General features: G+C 37.7%; 1 protein-coding gene across 5 annotated transcripts in view; it reads left to right on the top strand.

Moving 5' to 3' along the window:
* The first annotated feature begins 346 nt into the window (after positions 1 to 346).
* The window catches only part of MAP3K2 (mitogen-activated protein kinase kinase kinase 2), a 56,485-nt gene continuing 32,437 nt past the window's right edge, over positions 347 to 24,394 (top strand). For 2 of the 5 annotated variants that reach the window (XM_037397144.1, XM_037397142.1), the window contains exons 1-4: positions 347 to 738; positions 19,923 to 19,992; positions 22,317 to 22,435; positions 24,121 to 24,161. In XM_037397144.1, coding sequence (XP_037253041.1) covers positions 19,989 to 19,992; positions 22,317 to 22,435; positions 24,121 to 24,161 — 164 coding nt within the window. In that variant the 5' untranslated portion in view covers positions 347 to 738; positions 19,923 to 19,988. Of the gene's footprint in view, positions 739 to 13,669; positions 13,893 to 19,922; positions 19,993 to 22,316; positions 22,436 to 24,120; positions 24,162 to 24,394 lie in introns of those variants that run through there. The other 3 variants (XM_037397146.1, XM_037397145.1, XM_037397143.1) reach the window with 2 other exon arrangements.

Raw genomic sequence — 24,394 nt, 5'->3', positions numbered from 1 at the left:
AGCCAGCGGCTGCTGCCCGGCCTCAGGCAGAGGCGGGAGGCGGCAGCCCCTCTGCCCTTCGGGCCGCCCCTGCCGGTACCGCCGCCCCGCCCCGGGCCCGCTGGCGCCAGCCCGGCCGCCTCACGGAGGGCAGCGGAGCGGCGCGCGCGCCGCGGCCGGGCTGGGGCAGGGGGCGTGGCTGACGCGCGCGCGCTGGGCGGCCTCCCACCGCCTCTGCAGCCTCCTGCGCGTGCGCGGGGGCGGGCCGTAGTTCTTGCGCCGCTCGTGCGCCATGACGTTGTGCCGCGGTGACGTCCCGCGCGCCTGTCTCCGCCTCCCGCCGGCGGCGCGGCCGACGTCACGAGTTTCGGCGGAGGGGGAGGCGGGGCTTTCGGTTGGCAGCAGAAGCGGCGGCGGCCGCCGGCGCCTCACGCCTGACGAGCCCCCCCCCCCTCCGGTCCCGGCTCGGCCCCGCCGCGCCGCCAGCGCCTCGGGGGCACCGTCCTCGCTGCCCTCCCCGCGGGTCTGACTCGGAGCGCGGCTCCCTCCGCGCCGGCTCCGGTGCCTGCTGTCACCCTCCCCGCCGTGCCCCGGCGCGGGCAGGCCCCGGGCCCCTTCCCCCCCTCCTCTGGGGGGGTGGGCGCCTCTCTGGAAACCTGGCCGCTCCTTCCGCGTCGCCTGCCCAGCCGGGCCTGCGCCCGCTGCTGCCGGGCAGCGCGGGGGGTCCCTCGCGGCCGCCCGGCCTCCGCTGTGACACAGGTCGGTGCCGGCGGGGCGGGCGGGGGTGGCGCGGGGAGAGGCCGGGCGGGGGGCGGCCGCGGCTGCCCGGGGGCGGGTTTGTGGGTGTGTTGGGGGGGCCGCCGGTGCGGGAGCCGCTTGGGGCAGCTTCGGGGGCGGGGGGTGCGGGCCGCGCTGCTGGGGTCCGCCGTCCCTCTGGAGATGGCGCTGAGCGCCGGTGGCTGTTGGAGGTGCCGGGGACACGCGCTACGTGTGAGTTATTTACGTTACAACTGCAGGATCTTAGGGGTTTTACGAGCTGTACAAACGCTTATACGTCACCGTAAGCCTTTCTGTCCGTGCTGATGCTGTAGTCTCTTGTCTTTAAATTGCGCTGCAGCGATAGCAGTGCTATGAATTGGGTATGTAGGTCAGGTTCTGCGAGGTACTTTGGTCGGGGGAAAAAGTGAATGTTAGATTATTTTTTGCCTTGCTGCTTCTGAGGTGCATTGCAGCACCTACGAGATTGGCTTTTTCTCTGACTTCCTCTCTTGCTTCATAAATCTGGTTTTAGTTTTTGTCTGTGGAATTACTGAAGATCAAAGCATTAAATAAGCTGAGCACTTCTAAGCTGTGTTGTATCATGAAGTGTCCTCTAAGAGGTTGGTAAAAGATAATAAAAACCTTCCTTGAAATAAGAGGGATTGATAGTCAACGCAGAAAATGTTTCTCGGCTATAACATTTCCTTAAACAATGCAGCACGTTGCAGAGCATAAGAGGCCTTCAGAAATGTGCTGCTATGTATATGGCAAAGATGTAGTATTTGCAGAATGAGTGTCTATATGCTTGTCTTGCACAACATCTTGGATTTTCTCGTGGCACAGCACTTTGTAGCAGAATAACCTAGCGAGTCTTCTTTCATGTGGAATTCCCTTATGGATAGTTTTAAGGGAATGGGCAGCAAGGAGTTAGTACTTATGCTACACTGAAAATACTTAGAAGGATTTTCTTGGTTGGTTTCATGTTGTTTGTGTGGGTTTTTTTCCTACCCTGTGGCAAAGCCCTTTGCTGTTATTTGAAATTAACAGAAATACTGTGTGAGGAAATTTTACTTTCATGCATGCCTTTGCTATAGTGGCTTTGTAAATAACTTTCCTTAGAAATATATTAAAAAATGAGCACTTGCTATAATTCCTGTGTTTTTTACTCTTTGCGTTCTGTCATGATTGCTACTGAAATGTATTGAACCCAAATATTGATTCAGATGATGAGGCTGTATATAATTAATTTGATTTTTTTCCCTAAGGTTTTATTGTATTTTGATAAGGCAGAGTAGCAAGGTAATGTTTATCAAATTGACTCATTGCTGGAGAAAAATCTGCATACAGTTTGCCTTGATGAACTGTGTCAGTGGTTATCTGATGGTAATGGAAGACTACGGTGAAGAAAACATGTCTGTGAATTGCTCGTTTTGGCTTGCTGAGATTTCTGAACTGTCAGAGGAAACTTTTTTGAAGATAACTGTGGTGGTTGGTAATACTGAAAGCTTTTATAGTATATGTGAGTAGGCAGATACCTGTGACAGGTAGAACGTATTAATGTAGTGTAACAAGACCATTATCTCATTTAATATCATGGTAGGGAAGCACGCTTTTTTTTTTTTTTTTTTTTCCCCTCTTTATGTTGATAAAATTTTAGATAATTTATGGTAAAAATAAATAACCTTTCAAATTTGGTCATAGACCCATCAGTGGTTCTTTGCTGTGGTTCTTAGGAAAGCTAATCAATGTACAGACTTGTGGAATTTAAAGCTGATTGAGGCTAAATGCAGAAGTCTTATTGTTTTATTATAAAGGTAACGTTTTCTCTGCAGAAAGCAAGACAGTTGGTTATTCCATAAATTTAATTCGTATTTACAGCTTTTACTTTCTTCTTTTTTTTCTTCAATTTGCTGAAATATAGCATTAATGTATGGGTACAAATCAGAATTGTTTTCTAAAACCTTGTCATTATCAATAAGTATTTACAGACAACTTCTTGAAAAAAGCTTTGCATATCAGCAATTTTAAGTTTGATTTTTTGCCTTTTATCTATATTATCTTCACTGCAGGCTGACTTTTTACATCAGCAAACTAAATAAAAACTAATTACATGCAATTTATTTTCATGACAGATTGTTCAGTGGCTCTCTTAACTGAGCATTCTCTGAAATGAAAATAATATTTTCTTATAAAATGCAACCTAAGAATGATAATAGCGATTTCATTCATTGATTCCCTCTTTCCAACCAAACACACAGGCAGAAGTGTTCTGATCTATCAGGACGTACACATTTGGTTTGGAGTAATGAATGTATTTTCTAATAATTTCTTTTTAGAGCTCTGCTGTTTACATTATCCTCTGTTTAGACTAGTATTTGGAGAAAAATGAATGAATGATGAAAATCTGACTGATCAATGTAATTAAGTACATCTTGTTACTTTTGCGGAGCTTATTTTCATATGTATGACAAACTAATGTAAATGTGTATTTACTGGTGATGCTACCTAGGTTCATCTGGTTAGCAAATAATTAAGTTTGCTGTCCTGAATGTTTAATTTCTAAATATAAGCTTTTAAAATCCTGGTGTAGAACTGACACAATATTAAATGTAAAAATAAAAAAATTTCAAAAACACAGTTAATTCTATTAAGCACACTATTTCTGTAGGAGAGAAGAAAAATCTTTTTTTAATAGAATAAATACTGCATTTACTATTTCAAATTTCTGGTATTTTGTAGTGCCAAGGAATAGGTCAAAACAGATCATGCATACTATAATTGCACATATCTTGCAAAATAACATTGTAAACATAATTGAGCAGTAGGAACATGTTCAGAATGCAGTGCATTAGTTATGATTCTTGCTTCTGGGTCTCAGCATGAGATCTTGATTTAGTAATACAGTAATAACAACAAATACGTCTTATGGCTCTATGTTAACCTGATTGCTTAGACTTAGCATATTTTTCTGAGATGTTTTTAATATATTCACCTTAAGTGTATATTTTGAGAAGTTGCAGAAGGTTTGGTGACAATAAGAAAAGGACGATGGAGTTCTGTGTCAGGATATTGCACTGATTTCTATCTGTGGGAGCCGCTGCTCTAGAGACGCTTGACCCACAAATCCACATATGGCATAATTTAGAACCCAGCTTAATGAGGTCATTTGAAGTTGGACTAACTTGAGCAAGGCCAAAGCAGGGGTACCTGCAGTGTGCTTTAAAAACTGAGAGTCGGGAATTGGTAGTGTAGGGAGGCCTTGTAGACATGAATTTTTCCTGTCCGTTTGCAAAGTCTTTTACTTACGTTTACTTTTGTATCTCAAATTATTGTATATTTTTTAAATTATACCAGCAAACCGTATGAGAGGAAAATAGTTTTCTTTAGGCTAAAGGTTCTTTTCTTTGCTGTAGCTTTGTTTTTATTTTTTGAGTCCTTCCCTATTTTTCCCTCACTTGCTTCTCTTTCTGTATTTACGTTAAATAATTTATCCACTTCTGTGGATTATCTGCAGTAGTAAAAGATGCCACTTTTGTGTTCCTGAGATGTTTTGTGCTAAGTACACTAACAGTCTGACAACAACAATATAGTAAAATTAAAATGTTTCAGATGTTTATGTTGCAAAGATTGTACTTTTGAAGTTCAGGTAAGATAACACTGATAAACAGTTCTCATTTGGATAAATGAAGATAAGAGTTCTCATTTGGATAAATGAAGATAAGAGTTCTCATATGGATAAATGAAGATAAGACAGATGTCTAAGAAGTGAAGGGATTTCATGAGTCAGTCCCTACTCTGAGGCAGAAGCAAATACGCTGAAATCATGTCTGATAGACATTTGTCTGATCTGTTCTTAAGAAAAAACTCAAAAGGGGAATACCACACCTCTTCACTGGTCTATTTATAGCTAGTACATAACTATCATTATAGTTAGGAGGCTTTTCTTAATATTTACCTTAAGTCTCTGTCTTGGTGCTAGTTAAGCCAGTTAGTTCTTGTCCAATTGTTATTACTCATGCAGGATAATGATTTCTGTACTCTTTGCCCCAACTGTTTGTATATGTGAAGACAGTTCTTCTGTCTCACTTTATTTCAGACTTCTCTGTACTAAACTGTGCAAACAGGCCTTTTCTTCACAGGTCATGTTTTCTCAGGTTTTTTGTTGTGAACTCTCACTGAACTCTGTGTGATATGTCTGTATCTTTTTCAAAGTTCCCCAGACAAAGTCTTTAGCAACAGAGCAATTAACCTACTCTGTAAGTTGGAGCAGAAGTAACATGACAGCCTTATTAAAATGTCATTCTGATGTCATAGGGTATGTGTGTGCACCTTTGGTTGGGCTGTGTTTTGTTTTGGGTTTGCTTTTTTTTCAGCAACGTCAGGTTCTTGCCTCCTGCATTTGTTGACACAGGAGCCTGTATTAGTGATTGTTAAATCGGGTATCTCTTTCTTCATATATATGAATTTGAGCTATCTTTCCAAAGAGCAGAACCTTATAATGTATAGAATTCAATCTCTATTTCAGGTTGGTTTTTTTACATTAAATATTTCTAGACTCAACAGAATCACTGTTCAATAAGTTGTTCTACAGGAAAGTATGCAGTTTCTGTTCTTCCATGTCTATTTCCCCGCACATACAATCCTTGTGGCTTTTGAACATAAACCTGCTCTACAACAGGAAACTTGATTGAGAACAAGTTCTCCTAGGGCCAGATGCAGTTTCTGTTGGCAAAAACATGTCTTTACCAGTCTGTTTTACACATATGCTGTCTTTGAAGTAAGTCATATTGCTAAGATAACTTCTGTCAGTGTAACTGTACCTGAACAAGCCTTCTGCCATTTTGAGTTGTCATACAGTCCAATGGCATAGAACAAGAAATTTTTATCCTATAGGCATGCGTTATTGGAAGAATTGCAGAGCCAGCTACAAAACAGATGTGTTCAACATGTTCCCTGGCTTTACTCCCGTTTTATCTGACTTATGTAAATGATTTTATCCATGATTTTTGAGGCTAGATCACAGATGGGACAAATTGCATGATGCTTTCAGCAGTGCTTCCTTCACAAAAAACAAACCATACACCAATAATGATTCTTAAAGGTAGCCTTTAATTTCTTTCAGGAAGAAGTATTCAAGTAGTCAGTGTTGACTGCCTCTTATCTATTCTCATAATTATGTTAAAATAATTTAGACAAGAGAGTTCTGTAAATGCCAACAGTTTGAATGCCATGTTAACAAAATGGTAACAATGGGAACTATAGTCTCACCTTTGAACAAAGATTTGAAAACTGGAAAATACATGGATCAAATTGTTTGAATTAAAAAAAGAGAACTAAAATACAGACAAGCAGTAATTAAACTTCTAAAAGAAAATCTAAAGAAAACGACGTTCAATTTAAGAACATGAGAATTTGTCATCCTAAATATATATTTTTTTAATCTAACTAAAGCTGTGAAACCTGATGGTAAAGCTCAGCTTGTATTTGATTGTTGTTTTGTCACTGACTATGTGTACATTTAGCAGCAGCACTATTATTATAACTCCAGCATAAGACTTTTTTAAAATAAAAATAAATTGGAAGGGTAGACCCCCAAATCTTCAAGCACAGTCTTGTTTTTTCCATAATGGCTTGATGATAACTGAATGGGTATAAAGTAGTAGAGTAGTAGTTATAAAAGTGTTACTTGTGCTGCTGGCACTGGTTAGTGCAGTAACTTCAGGCAGGGATGAGGTGGGCAGTGCAATGAATGACTTTTTAAGCTGCTGCAGCAAGTTCCTTTGAAGCATATCTGTTGTGGCTCCGTCTGTGATATTGGCACTATCATGAGTACCAAATGAGACTTTCAAATGAAAATTTAAATGTTACTGGTGAAGTGGTGGACAAGTTTTAAGTAAAATCTAATCTGGAATGAAATCAAACAAAAGACAGTCCAGCATTCTTCCTCCAATGGTTGAGTATGAATAAATGCTTGTGGAAGAGTGAGAACAAGGCAAGCATGTATAATACTCGGCTTGAATATTCTTTCAATCCCTAACTATTTTCAGTAAAGGTTTGTTCTAAATCTGAGGTGGTTTTTGTGTAGCTAGTAACCTTTGGACTTTTATCCTCAAACTTGGCCAGTCCTCCGCACCCCCCCACCCCCCCACCCCCACCCCCGCCCCCGGAAGCTAAATGTCTGGCATCCAGATATCCTTTGGTAAGGAATACTACAGGTATGCTATTTGTTGTTTTAACATCTACCTTCTTTTCTTTGAACTTAGCTTGTACTGGTTTCCTTTGGTGCCACATTTCTTTTGGATGAGAGTGAAGAATCCATCTCTGCTCCTTGTATGATTTTGTACCCTTTATTGCTTTTCCCTCCACCCAAATATTTCTGAAACCAAAGAGTCCTAACTTGCTTATTTGTTTTCCCCTGTAGAACCCACTCCGTGCCTTTGATTGTACCTTTTGCTCTCCTCTGAAACTACTGTATTCTGCTACATTCTTTTCTGGAGCTGAAGGCCCCAGGACTGCTAGTGATAGCCAAGATGGGCAGACAGTGATCTGTTTTGTACTAATTTTTTTCATAATAATTCCTAGCATTGGCTTTAATTTCTGAAAGCTGGCAGTATTCAGTGCAAAGCCCATTGGTTTGTTATGTGCAAAGTTAGAATTGCTTCTCTCCCTCCTCCCCTCTGCACCTCATCTTGCATTGGCTCCATTCATCTGTGCTGATATCTTCTGCTTTATTGCTCAGTCTGCTAGTCTGATAGACCGCCTTCTTTACTGTAGTCAGCCCTTTCCTTGCTCTCCAGAATAATGTAATATTGGTAGATACAGTAGTGTTGGAAAACTTTTCACCTTACTCCTGTTTCTTGCATAATTTAGTATATGTTGAACAACACAGACGCTTGTAGAACTCCACTGGTACCCTCCTTCCTTGTGAGAACATCAGCTATGTATGTTCTAAGTTTTATATGTTTTAACCAATTTATTCATGCAAGGGTTGGTTGTCTTTCTTATGCTGTGGCTATAAGAAAGCCTCGGCAAGACCTTTCCAGCACTGACAATCCAAGTAGACCAATGATAATGATGGAGTTCAGCTCTTTACACATTAGTTCAGAGTGCACCAAGAGATCTGAAAGTGAGTATCTCTTTTTGGAACAGCCATATCTACTCTTCCCTGCTCTATCATAAATTTCCTTCTGTCCATTATTTCTAGGTGTTTTATTATAGGTCACACTAAATTACTTGTAGTTCCTTGGAAGCTCCGTGTTACACATGCCATCTCTTAAAAGATCTTTTAAAAAGATATGAATCTTCAGGGTCCAGGAGGGGTGGTTCCAGCATGACTTCTTGCTCCTTTCTTTGTGTTGATGTTGGTGCTGTAGAAGTGTGACATCATTTATATAGGCTAACGGTCAGTTAAAACGTAAAATCAGTCTTTTCAGCTGGATCATCTTTTTGCTCTGGATCTCCAGCATGTCATTGAGGTTCACCCTGTAAAGCAGCAGTTGCTGTAGACAAGTAGGACTACTCCCTTGACAGAAATGCAACCTTAGCAGTGGAACTGTAGTCTTAAATGGTGATTACATGTGGGCATGTATGTAGCAATTCTTCCTCTGGAACTTTTGAGCCTGTAGTTGGTTTACCTTATTAGCTGTATTTATGAGGGCTCTTACATTTTTATCATTTGAGGGAAAAGTATAATTATGTAGCATCATAGGTCTCGTCGTAATGCTTTGGTACCCGCCGCTAAGGGGTGTGGGGAGATGCAAGAAGAAAACCTTATGAGGATACATTGTCTCAGTGTCTTAGCTTTTTGATTGTGGAGTGTTTTGACAAAACCAGGTTTTCATTGTTACATTTTGGTTCAAATGTTACTATGAGCAATTGAGTTGAAGTTTTTTTTCTGGCTCTCAGGAAGCTAAAGATTGTTACCAAAGTACAAAGTAAAAAAGTGTGTACTTGATAGTTTAGCAACATCTTAATGTGTTGGCCTGTGTGGGTCATCCAGTTTAAAACCAGGGCCTACTGAATATGGGTAAAAAATTACACACTTGTACATTTAGACCTGCTCAGTGAAACCTTCTGGCTGTAAAAATAATGCAAAATCATATTACACATGTGGTAAAAAAAAAATCTTTGGATTTTGCATAGTATGTTACCTATGCATGCACTCAAGGTTTTCTCAGTTTCCATTGGTGTATATTAAGTAAGTGCTTGTCCGTCTTCTCAGTGGTATTATTCAGACCTCTGTATAGTTCTAAGCATGAGAGGTCTGAGTTTACCCATACCTGTGGCTCCCTTGTTAAATGTATTGCTCTTTGTTGTTGTCATTGTTGAATGTTTTAACCTTGAATTGGAGACTGATTCAGAAGTGGTTTTTCTGTGCTGTGCTGGAAATCTGTATGGCTCATTAATGTCTTAACATATTTAAATATTCCATATTAGTGTATTATGAAATTCTTTTGCATTTTATGTTCATATTAATAAGGATAGAAATAATGGAAGAAATGTGTGACAATGTACAGTTAATTTGTGTTATGATGGGGAGAGAGCATATGGGGTATTGAACTAGGAAGGTTGGAGCATGAGTCAGGAAAGGCATTTTAGGCAGAAGCTCTGGGTGATGATGTATTAATGGGGTGGGAAAATTTGATGGCAATGTAGTGGGAGAAGGTGAGAAAAATTGTCATTATATTACCATACTCTGGATTTCCTTATTGTATTGCTGCCTTATGAACTTTGAGGAGCAACTGTGCTTTGAGGAATGAGTAAGCTAGTATGCAACGAACGCTGTTCACTGAGGAGGATTCCTCCATGATTTGTTGCAAAATTTGGAAGACTTGTAGCAAATGAGACTGAGATGTCTTCACAGTGAAGACACAAAAATGTCCCTAGGAAATTAGATTCTGTCCTTGCTGGCATCATCACAGCAAGATGCCAGGCAGATCATGTTAATCAGAAAAGTTCGTATGTATTGCTGTGTTCAAGTTTTTTGGTACTTGATTTGAAATTATAGTAGTGTGATTTGCAGCCATGATTAAAACTCACAAGTGCTGCAACTGTGAAATAAGTGAGTGTTGCTCTGAATAGACGATGCTGTCAAATGTGATGATTGTATTGAAGAAAAATGAAGTTCCTCAGTTCTAGCATCTGAAGATAGATATTAAAACTAGCGGTAGAAATGGAGAGATTTGGTTTATTTCTCTGGCTTATTTCCCAAAACAGTCATCTTTCAACCCATCACAGTCACAGAACTGGAAGATGGACTGAAAGGGATAGAACTAGTTATTGGAGTTTAAGGATGTGCTTTCTTCTGTAAGTTCTCAAAAGCAAAATCTGGCTGATGATTTTTTGTAATTGCTCTTGTACATTAACTGAAACGCTCCACTCATTTGCAATACTTGTTTTTTTTTCTCATTTATTTTTGCTTAAAGAATAATGTTCATAGATTCTAAGTGGTTTGTGATAGGTTCATGTTTTTAGTGAATGGCAACTGTGAAAAAATCATTTATTTGTCACTGGTTGTAGTTGGTCTTCCATTCTTAGAGTTGCAGGAATTGCCAATACCAGTAGTGCTGGTAAGATTAAGTTTGCTTACTGTATACTGTTAGCTCTTTGGCTTAACCGGTGAGCATGAATTCTGTCACAAAGAAGAGAGATATACTGTATTCTTTTAAGGTACATGCTGTGAACTGTCTGTGATAAAAGTAAAAAAAGAAGTTTCCCTCCTGTAGGTTCTTGGATGTTACAGTTGTTACATTTGTCAGGGCAAGCAGTTACATTTGTATAGGGGAATGGTTTTCATTGTAACACCTTTAACCCTTCTTCACAAATATTTTGACTAGCTAGTCCTAAATTTGGAGTAAAACTAACATTGATGGCACCTGTGACAGCTTCAGTAGAAGGCCTCAAAATGACAGCAGCAGATGCTGAGCCAAGGGCACCACTGAGATTTCTAGAAGGAGAAACAGAAGCACCTCAATCTCATTATGGCACTCGCTGCAGTGCGTGTTTTATGGGATTGTATGGATTAAAATTTCATACACCTGTTTTCTTTGAGAAGCCTTTTATGGGGCTACTCAGTTCACATAAGATAGTAAGTGAGGAAAAAGTTACAGACATCACAGAAGTGTTTTACTCTGTGTATTTGTGGGCACTCCAATGTCATCTTAATATACTGAGTGAGCCTTAAACATTTTTGTGATGTGAATAACATTAATGTTTGTGTGGCATACAGCTTAGTTAATGGTAAGGAATCAGTTCTTAGTGTTATGATGCTCTGAGACTTTCCACCATGGTGGTGGTGATCAGTTTCCAAGATGCCGGAGTGATTTGGAGGCAGTGATGCACTTATTTGTAGCTAGCCCAGTGAGCTATGTCTATTACTTAATGTGCTTCTGTGAGAAAATCTGGTCTCAGATAAGAGCAGAGGAGTATAAGCAGTTGATTTCTAGCCAGTATGTTCTGTTGCAAAATTGGCAATACTAAGATATTTTGCAAGGTGTCACTGTGGCATGTCTGCAAGTTTCAGCTGTTGTGAATTCAATCAAGCTTCCTCAATCTAAAATGTATATGTTTGTTTCATAATTTTTTTTTCTTGGAATCATGAACCAGGTCTTAAGAAAGCATTGTGACTTTCAAGGCAGATTTGCCTGATGTATCAGCAAAGTAATTCTTTATTTAGGTCGAGAAATGAGCTGTTGGAGTGCTTTGGCTGCTGCTGTGGCAATAACAGATACAGGAAATGGAGAAGTTTTGTAAAAGTTGAATTAGGTGAAGAAAGAGATCTCGTTGAGGAAAGTAGGTGCTTTTCTGTCTGAGACCAATTACAGTCTTATCTTTTCTGTGTACTTGAAGTGGAGTGGGTTTATGAAGGGTTAGCCAGTAAAGGCTCTTGATACCATTTGGAAAGAAGAGGTTCATTCAAAGCAGGAAACTTGCATTTAAGTGTTTTGAAAGTCTCTAAATATGCTTATCTCACCCTATCAATTGTAAAGGAAGCGTGGGGAGATTAGCTTTCCTAGACTACAGTTAGTCTTTGTGAATATTGCTGTTAAGTGTCAAGATATTTATCTCAAAAGCATAATTTTGCTATAAACTCATATTGAACTAAATTATCTGCTACTTTGCATTTTTATGAGAACAATTCTTAAAAGCTGTGTCCTTGCATTCTCAAACCGTCCAGTGTATTTTAAGTTTTTCAAGTTGGAGTCGTTGTTCATCAAGCTAATAAATGTTATGTGAATGTGTCAAATTACAGTTTATAGAACAGCAGGAACTAAAGATTTAGTCTGAGTAGGATGAAGTTTTACTTTTGTCACTGGGCACGTTGGATCCTTCAGTTCATTCTGAAGTCATTTTCTCAAAGTACTTTGAGAGCTGTGCTGCATTTAGGGCGCTAGAACTGACAGCACTGCTTTCCCAGGTTTTATGCTTCCTGTAACTGGGAGGGCACAGTCCGTAATTAGAAGTTGTATTTTATGCAAGTCTTTTTTATTATTATTATTATTTTATTCTTTTCTTTCTTAAATTGAACTCTGGAAGGAGTACAGCTAGTGGCCATTCTTTTCAGAATATAAACAAGTACCAAATCATGCCTGTAGCGGTACAGATGAGGTAAGTCTGCATGGTCTTGTGTACTAAATTAGACATAAATTCACTTATTGCTTGTCCAGAAGATTGTAGAAGTCTTCACAGAAGAAATTTCAAGTCCGCACATTGTAGAGATACCTGATACATCTGTAACAGCAATAAAGGTACTGATGTTTCAGCCATCCCACACTTGCTGTCTGCAGTCTTTCTGATACTCTACACTGAACAGTGTATCTGCAGGTTGTGCAGAAGCAAGATGGCTTCTGCATACACTGCATTTTTATACACACCAGGATTGCATTATCTCTCTTTAACTTTGTATTGCACTTATGTTAGATAATTATACATTGTGATTTAATAATTCGTCTGAATTGTCTCTGGCTAAGACTCTCCAGTCCTGTAGCTGCAGCTTTTTTTCCAGTTTCCTAAATGATTGTCTTTATGTCAAAATGCATTCAGTGCAAAACCATTACTGAATAAACATAATAAATTCAACATATTCAGTAAGCATAATAAAACACAGTAAAACAGAACTTCTAATCCTGGGTGGTGCACTCCTGATTGCAGGGAGGATAAAAGTTCAAAAGCAGTCTTGTCAGCTAAAACTGCACCATAAATGGTGCTCCTCTCTAAAAAAACTAATTAAACACAATAGAAGTTAATATTGAATGGGAGGAAATAGCAATAAATAATTTATGTATTTAACTCTAAATACATTTTGTTGGACTGTGACTGTTTTAAACATGATTCAGGTCATTTGCTTAAGTTATAACTTGTACATCTTGTTGTGCCTTACCTGATCATTGTCGGTCTGTATGGGGTTGCACTAGGAATTATTCATTGATGTTTTCTGCTGCTAAATAGGAATATGGATCTCAAAGTATTTTACTTTAATCCATCAACTGAGTTTCATTTTAGTTAATTGAGACTTTAAAGCAAATCCTTAAAATACCATGTGATATTTAGCCAAATAAGTTGGAAAAACCTAAGTAGGGTGATTACTATAGTTAGTTCTGTTAACTAATCTGTGATCATTTCAAGAAGCCATATTTTGCTTGACCGTAGTAAAAATCCTTGAAATAAAGGCATTCACTATGCTTTTAGTTTTCATTCTACAGTAGAGACCATGCTAACTATGATATTATTTTACTCTCAGTTGATGTGGAGATAAATAATTGGCAGTTCTTTGACCCTGTCCTTTATCCTTCTCAGTTTTTTATACAATATCTAGAATCCACTAGAATATTCTTGTTTTCCAGTTATTTCCAAATACTTCCAAGAGTGGTCCAGAAAACTGAATCACTAATTTTGTGAAGAGTCTTAGGCTCTTGGAAGTCCCTGGATCTTTAATTTAAAGTGTTTCATCTGAAGTATATTGCAATAGTGCATTGTATCTTTTTATTGTTGTTGATGGTGAAATTTCTATTCCAGTAACACTGTGCTGTGGTTTGGATACATCCTCTTGATTTTTTCAAAACCAGAACAAAAAATGGATGCTGGCTATTTCTTCCTGTTTTTTATCACCACTTGCTATTTCACCATCTAAATTCAGTAAAACACATGTATCTGAGGTGGGTTTTATCTTCCTTTTAATATATTTTTATATTTTAAAAAAAGTGTTAACTTTGAATGAGTTGGGTGCTGTCGTTTTATGAAGGATATCATGCTTGCTGGTAGAGGTAGTTGGCTTATGGTACTATGTGTTTAAGGTTGCTTGGTCTCTGTATGATAGGTTAAAATAGCTTGGGGTTCTGAATAAACTGGTTTAATTACAAGACACTGAGAAATTCAGGGCAAAGTGTAGAAGTATACTGACTAAACTACATGAAATGACAACAAGACCTAAAATTTTGAAAAAATAAACCCAAGTACTTTTACAGGAAATAAACACATCAGATACTCTTTTGGAGAAAGAACATTTCTGGTTTGTTCCTTGCTCTACCATTCCTAGTGGTAGAAGGGTTTAGTTCAGCTGTTCAGGACAGAATTGTTGAGTGAAGGTAGTTACAGAAAAGCAAGCTGTGAGGGGAATACGGTTTTTGTCTGATGCTGTCTTGAGTCCAGGACGGGTAGTCAGTCCTGAATTACTGCCCTGGTTATGAGAGATGCTGCTCTAGATGGCCTTTTCCTTGCTCTGGGGCACCAGCTTGCAGAGCTTGATTGATTTGTCAGTCTTTCCTAGCACAGCAGAACTAGGTGGATCCTGTCAGTGTACCCCGTACAGTGCAAATGATCTCACTATCAGGATAAATTAATGGGGGGAGGGGGGGGGGGAAGTGCTTCAGAATAGAAGGGGGCACATGACAGAGGAAGAACTAAAGAGGATAATACTTGTGCTCTGTGGCTCCTGCCTTTACTGGCATGCTGTTGATAGGCAATATCCTTCCCTGTCGGCTTTCAGACCTTAAAGTTCCTTGTGGTGTTCAAAGGAGGCTGGAATCAAATGTTTTAACAGCTTTTCTTGTAAGAAATTTTTATCCGTTCATTGCCCTCCAATATATTTCGTAGTACCGTGACAGGCAGAATATAGCTCTCTTATTATTCACCAGTTAAACTTAATTTCTCATGTTCCAAATTGGATCCACTGAGTCCTATATCTTTTTTTGTTTTCTTTTCCACATTACCTTAACTGATCAGTGTGTCCTTTTGATTTGGATTGATGTAATCTTTCCCTCCCTTTTCTACTTTGCCCTGTGAACACCTTTTTGTATGTATTTCTACAATGTGTTAAAGGTGAGTTCAGTTTTAGAAAAATTCAGAAATCTGATGTGTTATTGTTAGGCTCCAATTATTACAGGCCTTCCTCTTACCTGCTTAAATATTTTTCTTGTTACTGCTCTTTGCTTTTCTTCTTTTTTTTTTCTTTTTTTTTTCTGTCCATGATTTTGTGTTGCTCCTTTCGTATTCTTTGAAAAGGGTGGCTTTTTGTCCAGTGTTCGTTTGTGTGTATGTCCATATAAAATCCTCTCCTTTATGCTCATTTCTATGGAGTTACTTTCTTTCAGGTATCTGCTAATGTCTTGTAACAATACTGAATTTTCTTTTGTGCTTGCCAGCTATGTAAGTTCCCATCATTTATGTCAACAATTGCTTTGAGCTGTGAAAAAGTCTTCTACAGAAGTTGAATTTAGTTGTTGCTGTTTGCTGTCTTGTTCAAAGACACTATTTGATTTGAAATGAAAAAAAAAAACCCAAAACACATGATGAGCAGTGCTGTACGTTATTTTGGTTAAAGATTAAGTAGGTGCATTTGACTAGGTGATCACCTGAGGTTGTTAGCCTTGCTTACTGTGATTTGTAAGAGGCTGGTGTGTGAGACCAAGCCTTTGATTGTTTAGAAGTAACATTTTGAGTGTAAAACTGTTTAGTCTGGCTCATTCTTCTTGCTATGAAACAAATTTTTATGGTATTTATATCTGATTATCTGTTTTACAGTCTGAGAAATTACCTGTGAATGCTCCCTCTTCATGTTCACCTGGCTTTTTTATCATCTTTTTTTTTTGTAGATGTTTCTGAATAGCAATGCTAGCAAATTTTGATTTCTTGTCAGTTTGTTTTAACTTGCATGTGCCTAATATAGTATAATCTCCAACTTAATTTGTAATGGAGTAATTATAATGCAACTTTCTTTTTTTGAGTTGACACTGTATCGTTTTGCTTTGGTGCAAGAATGGGGAATTATGCATCCTTGGACTGATGTATTTTAGTGAAAATTTGTAGGGAATTGATATCCATGAGATTCCTGTCCTGCTATTGGAACAGTTTTGAACTCTGAAGGTGTAAGACACCTTTCTATGTAGGTAAACTGTTACTAAGTCTGAATTTCTTACAAAATCAGGCAGATAAATTGCTTCGCTGCTTTTTTTTTTTCCCCTGGTTTTTTAATATGAGGCAGCATGAAAGCCGGCTTACGTTCTTAAGTGCTTATATGTTACCTTTACTGTTCTCATATGATTAGTTTATGGTTCTGATTGTAGACATAGCTAATTTTACTTTTTAAAAATTGTACTTCTGTTACGAAGTTGGATGCTGTAGAACAGTTTCATTTCTGCACACTGTATACCTCCATATTCCACAGAACTAAACCAGCCTTTCTAGTTCACTTAATATTTACCTCATATAGCATCTGCTTGCTTTCTTCCTCTGTTGAATGAGGGTAAAGGTTGTTTTTTTTCCTAGCCTACAAGTTTTTGAATGTGACCAAGTCAGTCATGAGAGACGATGTAATGTGTATGCCAGTGTTTGTGTACTTCCCGTCTCTCAGTAACAGAGAGGCAGCTTAATCCTGTTGCATTTATTATAGGAGAAGTGTATGCATATGGATAATTAGCGCAGAGTATTTGAACAGCTAGATGATTGTCTGCATGACTTATTTGCCCTCAGGCTTTGTTTCATTTGCCATGAGAAAACTAAAAACTATTTCCAAGAATCACCTGGCTATTTTCTTCCTTCAGTGGCACACTCAGATTCTGAAAGACTTCCAGGCTTTCTATAAGGTGGCTGATGGGAAGTGAATCATGAATATGAATTAACATCTCTCCACCCTTATATCCAAAATGCTGTTGCTAGGATAATTTTCTTTGTTTGCTGCTCTTATCACATCATCACCTTTTTGAAATTCACTCTCTGTCATCCTTTCTTTAATTACATTCAAATTCAAGCTGCTTGTGTGTCTCTGCAAGACCTTGACATAATCTTATTCTACCTTTGCATCTGCTCTTGTGTTTTGCTGCCTTTGCTTCTCCTGATATTTTTTTTTCTGAGTTCCAGTTTTCTGTTTCACTTCCGTTTTGTCCTGGATTATCTTCTATTCTCTGTGTGTGTGTGTGTGTGTGTTTTGCTAATGATACTTTGTAACCATGTATTAGGGTATACTTTTTTCCCCTTGCTACTGAATGTGGTTTGGGTTTTTTTGGTTTAAAAAATGCTGATTTTTGTCAGCTTGTTTTTACTCTCTCCCTACACTCTGCTGTTGTTACCATCCATTGCAAAAGTGGGCAGTTAAAATCAGAAGTGTTTTCTCAATTCACAAAGGTGCAATCTTCATAAAGTTTGATCTGGTTCACCTGTTTAATTGGAATAGCTTATTTTTGAAGTGACACTAAATGCTAACAAAAAGATGGTTAAAATGCTGGTGATTAATAATACTTTATATTTGAATAGAAAGAAGTTTGGTTAAAAGGGATGATAAAGTGAGAAGTCCCTAAAGCTTTTCAGAGAATTTTTTTTTTCTAGGTTGGTGTGTTTGGGTATTTTTTCCTTCTAAGGAATAAGAAGGAAGTGGAACAGAAAAGAAATAGGTGCTCACTCATTAGCTGATGTTCTTCTAATGAGAGATGCCACAGATTAGTACTAAAGAATGAAGTCTTGTAGCTGGAGGAACTTGCAGAAGATGTTTCCTAATCTGTTCCTTCTTCTTGAGCTTGCCTATCCTATGTGAGTCCTGTCAGTCAAATACCTTGAGCTTCCAAGTTTGGTTATTTCAGTTAGGTTGAGGAAGAACATATGGGACGTTTTTGTTTGAAGATATAACTTGTTCGTGTTTTCTAAAGTGTGACAGAAGATTTAAAATGCCTCACAGCACTTTTGTATTTCTTTGAAATACTTACAAGGAAATATTACAAATGTACTTCATCCAATGTCGTGAAACACATTCTTATGTTTAATGTATTACGGCAGATAATTAAACATTTTATGAAAATGACACGAGCTCTTCACAGTTTTCCTTTTCTATTATGGAGCAACAGAAGCTTTTTTTTTTCCCTTTTTTTGTCAAAATGGATTTTTGTCTTCTGCTGTGGTGGCATCAAGAGGCTGGAAGACATGTTAGTAGTAAAAGCTGGGGTTGTGTCTTGAGACTGCAGGCAGCCCAGGCCAGATGTACTTCTCACTGTCTTACAGGCTTTAATATTTTACAAAGCATTAGACAGGAGTTTCTTTCCCACAACATGTGGAAGCTGTTTCAGGTACTGTTTTGAGGCTATCTATAGACTTGATGAATTGTATTTTCAGCTTTATTTTAGTTCTAATGTGCTCTCTTACATGCTCTCTCAACTGAACTGATTTCTGATTGCAGTGGGGCCTCTGGATATTCTTTAGAAGCCTGGTCTCTTCTTGGTAATTATGGAGCTTGAAATAGACAATAGTAGATGAGTCATCTGATATGTAGGTAAAAGGCAGTATACAGCAGAGACCTTTATATAGCTTTTAAGTTCAAATTCTTGCTGAAAAATATGCCAGAAGTGCCTGAAGCTTTCTAATTCCACTGGTGAAATGAACACTGCTTAAAAAGGCTGCTTTTATTAAATGAGTATGTAAGAAACACAATGCCAGAAACTGTTAGTTGCCTAACTGAAGATGCTCAGAAATCTTTTGGAAATTTGTAATTAATTTATTGTTAGCTAGAAAATTGGCAGAATTTCAGAGCTTGCCCACCTCCCCTCTGTTCTCAGCCATGTGGTTCCACAGGTGGCCCTATGCTGCATCAGGGGTCATTTGACACTGGTAAGGAACTAAACAATAAGGAAACAGGTTCTGTTTAAAATAATAAGTCATATTCTGTTGGTGTAGGTCCTTGAATGAACTTGCAGGGAAATAATCTGTTTTATCAGAGTAGGGTAGATCTTTTGGCTCTGAGTCAGAAGGGTGAATGGTCCGCTGCAGCTGAGAAAAGGGAGGAGGGAAAAGGCTCTCCCTACTTGGTCACAGTGACTGCTTCAGAAATTAAAGAATTTTCTTCTATGATCTTGTATTAAAAAATTCAAATTATTCCTGTGGTAGGCTGTGTTACAACAAATCTCATTGTCTGTTTAGGGATATATCCCCAGGTTTTTGCTCTTAAGCTCTGTAAGGGCATCTCAGAGAAAGATTATTCAAATGGTCCTTAATTATTGAGGTTTTCTTAATTGGCCCATGTTCAAGATAGACAGGGTTTGTTCATAAATATACACCCTGTGTTCCTAATTTTCCGGATAACTTGTATATTAAAAGTTAATATCTGCTGTCTTCTAGAAGCATTTGCTTTCAGGGGTGTCGGGATATCTGTGTAATGCTCTTGAATTATGATGACAAAAACATCAATTCAAATGTCCTAGTTTATATAATTGGTAGGTATTGATGCCTCTTGACTTGTGTTGTGAGTTTCATATATATTTATGTATATGACCTATGTATATATAATTCTGAACACAGAATTTTGAATGCCAGGTATAGGAACCTGTAGAAAAAGAAGCATTGGTTAATAACCTGGAGTAGTGGCTCCATGTAGTATATGGAGTAGTACCATGCAGCAGAACATTATGGCTAATTAATCTACTAATCATCACTTGGGGATGTAGATAGAGATTAAAATCAGCTCAAGTCTGGAAGAATATTTAGTTCAGGCTTTGTGTCTTCTGAAAGCCTATATATATTGCTCAGAGCCAGTGATGCTTTGGGAACAATATCAGTTTTTTCCACACATTATATGCAATCTTATTTGTAGTTTATATGCATATTTGATATGTAGAATATTAGACAAACTGCCTGCGAACAATGATGAGTTGACTGTTTTACATGGCTTTGACAACTTCAATAACTGCATTTTTGGTTTTGCATTTTAGGAAATAAAATAATGCTAATGAAGCAACCATTTCCCTGAAGTTCAAGTTTTCAGACTCACTGCCATTATGGGTAAGTCTTGCATATAATGTATATAAAAATTTAATTCTTATACTTTACTATTGAAGACCAAAAACATTAATGTAATACCATTCCTAGGAAATGTGTGCTTTGGCTGTATAACTCGATGTAATGTCTACATGAAAGGAAGAGTTCAGCTGCTTTGCTAGTTTTCAAAATACTCCTGTGTTTTTTCCATTGGAATATAGTGGCAGAAAAGTGCTATGTGGTAACTTAAAAATTCAAGTATAGGAAATTGACATTCATGGTATTAGGGTACTGAGCAATATTTACTGTGCTGTAAATGGTAATGCCTGTTGGGGGGGGGGTGCGGGGAAGTCTGTATCAAAGAACTTAATCGTATTGTCTTGTGTCATTGCAGTGCAAAGCCAGGACTATGTAGATGCTCTGTTTTTCCAAATATGTAGCACATTTGTATTATTTTAAATTTGATGTCTTTTTTTTTCATTTCTACATGCTTTTTTATGAGTTGACCATGTTGTTGTTGTAATCAGGTATTGGTGCTCACTCTCAAAAAAAATCACAACAAACCAACCAACAAAAACACACACATTATTGTGTTGCTTTTATCTCTTGGTACGCTAATTTTTTCCTAACTTCATGCTTAATAATGAAGTAGCTAATCTAGGAATACAGCACTCCATATTTCTGATATTCTTCAACATCTTGTGTGAGAGAAATGACTGTTGAGTTGTATTGTATATCCAGTAAATTGTAGATGATTTGCCACAATGCTTTTGTTTACTTTTTATGAAATATGCTACCTAGTGACCACTGGGAACTGAACCTCCTTCAATCAGCTGCTAAAAGAACAATATTTTTTTTTTTATCACTGAGCACTAGAATAGGCTATAATGCAGTAAAATACTTGAACTTTTTATTTTAGTGGAAAGTTTTGAAGTGTATTTTAGTGTGAGAAAAGAATAACTGAGTTGCAAGAATGCCTTCAGTTCTGCCATTAAATATCGCTAGTAAAACTTGCTCTTATAGATTAGCATATCTTAGTAGAGTTATGAATAATGACACCATGAATGCAATCAGTCACTCATTTTCAGACCAGCTTTCTGATCTGTTAGAAATCTTTTAAATTATAATACTGAAATTGCACAGTTTCCTGATGCGACAAATATATTGGGTTATTTTTTAATATAGTGTGAAGAAATTCGCATCATTGCTGAATAGCTGGAATGCTTGCTTGCTGATTTTTAATCCTGAGTTTTTCCTCAGGTCCATGTTTGAGAAATACTGTTCTTTGTAAATCACAGCACTTAGCAATGAATTCTTCAACATATATATCCTTTATGAAGTCATGTGAAGGCATACGTACTTTGCAGATAAATTGTTATCCATTGTTCTAGGTGCATGTTGTGTATAGTGCTTTTGCTGTGGCAAGGAATTAATACAAAATATCATGACTAAAGACAATTTATTAGTCATAAATGTGCAGGCTTTTTTGTTCCTACGTGCTTTCCTGTCTAAAGAAGCATCCCAGTTCCAGGGCAAATCTTGTCTAGCATGGCCTCAGGCCATCACAGCTGCAGCAGATCTTCAGGGTTTCAGATTTTGTGTGAACTTGAAATGTAGCACTCCTGCCCCTAAATTCTCCCCTGGGTTCTGTACTTCTGTTTCTCCTTGTGAATGACTCCTGTAAGCCTTAAAAAACCATACATTTGCAGTCCAGGAAAGGTTCTGTGGTGTTTTGGTTTTGTTTTGTTTGTCTGGGGTTTTTGGGTTGGTTTTTTTTTTTGGTTGATTGTTTTTTTAGATACTCTGTGGGCCATCAGCAGATGCTGAGACAGTGGAGGTGTTCTTTTGGGAGTTTGTGTATGATTCCTATGTCCATGACCTTACCTGTTCAGGACAGAAGAAAAATGATTCAAAAGTACTTCGTGTTTTTTTGTTTGTTTGTTTATTTATTTTTTAATTTTATTTTAAAAATTGGGCAGGGGGAGTATGGTTTCTAGTTAACTTCTCATCCATGGACATTATTTGAAACAAAGTAGATAAACCTCCACCCACCCCCTCCTTTCTCTTAATACAGCCTGCAGTTCTGTAGAGTTGTCAAATCTCTGTTATGACTTCAGTTTTTCACACCTGCCATTTATGTGTGTTTATTTCCTTTAGCACTGTTAATAATTAAAAAATACGTTTGCAACACAGCAGTAATTCTTTTTAATTTGGCAATTATGTATTGAAGTGTAATATGGTCTTACAGATTTTAGAATAATGCCTGCCTAATTGTGAAATGGAGACAGTTGCACTTCAAATGTAACAGTCATTTATACTTCTCTTATCTGCTGTTTTTCTCTGAGCAGATGAGCAGCAAGCTTTGAATTCAATCATGCAGGATTTGGCTGTGCTTCATAAGGCCAGTCGTCCTGTATTGCCCCAGCAAGAAACAGGAAAACCAAAGTCATCTTCACCTAAAAAACAGGTAATCCTTAACACCCTTACTAACCTATTGAACATGGAATGTCCTGCTGTGACTTCTATAATTATTTTTCTTGCCAGACCAGTGATCATACCAGAATGAGCTATTAGTCTCCCATGTGTGCTGCCATTTTCTTTTGTTCATGTTCTTAAATTAGCTGCAAAATGAAATGGTGGCATTTCAGACCAGATCATAGTGTATGCTTAAATTACTCCAATCCTGATAAATTGAATATTATAGAGGTATTTTGACACCGCATGTAGAATTTTTTATTGTTATTTGATTGGTGCTAGACTATTTTAAGAGATACTAGTACACGATAGTTTATTTAGAATGCTTCTTTCAAATGAATTTTATAGGTATATTAGATTGCCCAGTTGTCAGCTATGTCATATTAAAGAATGACAGTACAGCAGCAGAAACATACTTAAGCTCCTTTACTACATCTTTGGCCTTGATTTTTTGTTTGTTCACATGCTGGAAATGCGAGTTCTTCTCAGCTCTATTTTTTTTTTTTTCCTGCAGATACTGAACACAGATGGAATAGTAGTAGATACTTAGTTGGTAGGTTTGAACTACTATGTGGAGAGATTAGGAGAGAACGTAGATTTTTACCAAAATTGTTGTAATAGCCCTTTTGAGGTAACTGTATGTTTATTTGATTGAGTATTTAATTGACAGTCCATTATTTCCTGAAACATCAGTTTGTGCAGTCTTGTTTTAACATGTTAAAAGTCAAAGTATTTGAATATATTTGGCTTTTAAACTGTCAGGAACCAATGACTACCTCTTTTTTTCATTCTATGCTTTAAAAGCTGTAAGAGTTCAGTATGTAACACGGTGGTGCTTTCCTAGTGTTTCCATCTGAGCTGTGACTTTAGACACTGTAGTAGTGTGCACATAAGATCCAAAATTAATATAATATGTGTTTAGAAAGTTAAAAGAAAAATACTTGAGTCATTTCTGAGTTTAAATGTGGTAGTAGTGAGGGGGTAATATGTTTATCATTCTGTTTAAATTTGTGGATTTTGAAAGTAATCACTTGTGAATCAAGTAATTCTTCTGGAAGATAGAATATTGTTATTTGAATGCATTTTTTCCCTGCAATAGTTGCTAATACAATTTGATGCTTAAAATTATGATTTTGCAAAACAAGTTTATTTCCATGTAACTGCAGATATTTACAGGTATCTTTGTTACTGGGAAATTGCATGAATGCTGACTTATTTACTTATGTGGGTTTCTATGGTAACGCTCATGAAACAAGATATGTTTCTTAAGCCTGAAATGCTCAGCTCCAAAGTGTACATAAAAACCTGTTAATAGTAGCTAAATCTACCTGCCTTTTCATGATAGAGAATTCTTTGGTAATCAGTTCCATGCTGAATTTGAAATCATGAATCTCTTACAATATTAAATATATTGTTAGAAAATAAAGTGTTTACTTACAAAAGCATTCATTGTACTTCAGAATAATTTTTTGTGGGTTTTATGTGCTTTTAAGCATCTATCAGATACCTCAGTGGAAGTAGCTTGTTAAAATGCTTGGTGTATGAGAAAGAAGAGAAAATTAATGGACTGCTCAGGGATTTTACTTCTGGTGTAGGATTATTGAACAGGATTTCATGGCCTTCATTAAAGGGAGTAGTAACCAACTAATAGTGGTTCCTTTATCTCTTTTCTTATAGAATGATGTTAGAGTCAAATTTGAACATCGAGGTGAAAAAAGGTAAGGTGGGAACATAGGAAACAATCTTGTCTTTTAATTATTTGTAGAATTTTGATAGGCTTCTACCATGAAATTTCAAATAAACTGTTCGAAGTGTTTCAGATATCTGAGTATATTTGGCTTGAGTTCAAATTTGATTTTGATATGAACACAGTTTAAGGAGAATTAATCTGTTAAAAATGTGGACTCTTAAGTATGCATAAATGCAGAAGTATCTTACCGTAGCTATGTCC

This window comes from Falco rusticolus, chromosome 8 (genome assembly GCF_015220075.1).
Source record: "Falco rusticolus isolate bFalRus1 chromosome 8, bFalRus1.pri, whole genome shotgun sequence".
Lineage (NCBI taxonomy): Eukaryota > Metazoa > Chordata > Aves > Falconiformes > Falconidae > Falco > Falco rusticolus.
The sequence above is the reverse complement of the archived record's forward strand: the minus strand, read 5'-3'. Positions and strand labels throughout refer to the sequence as shown.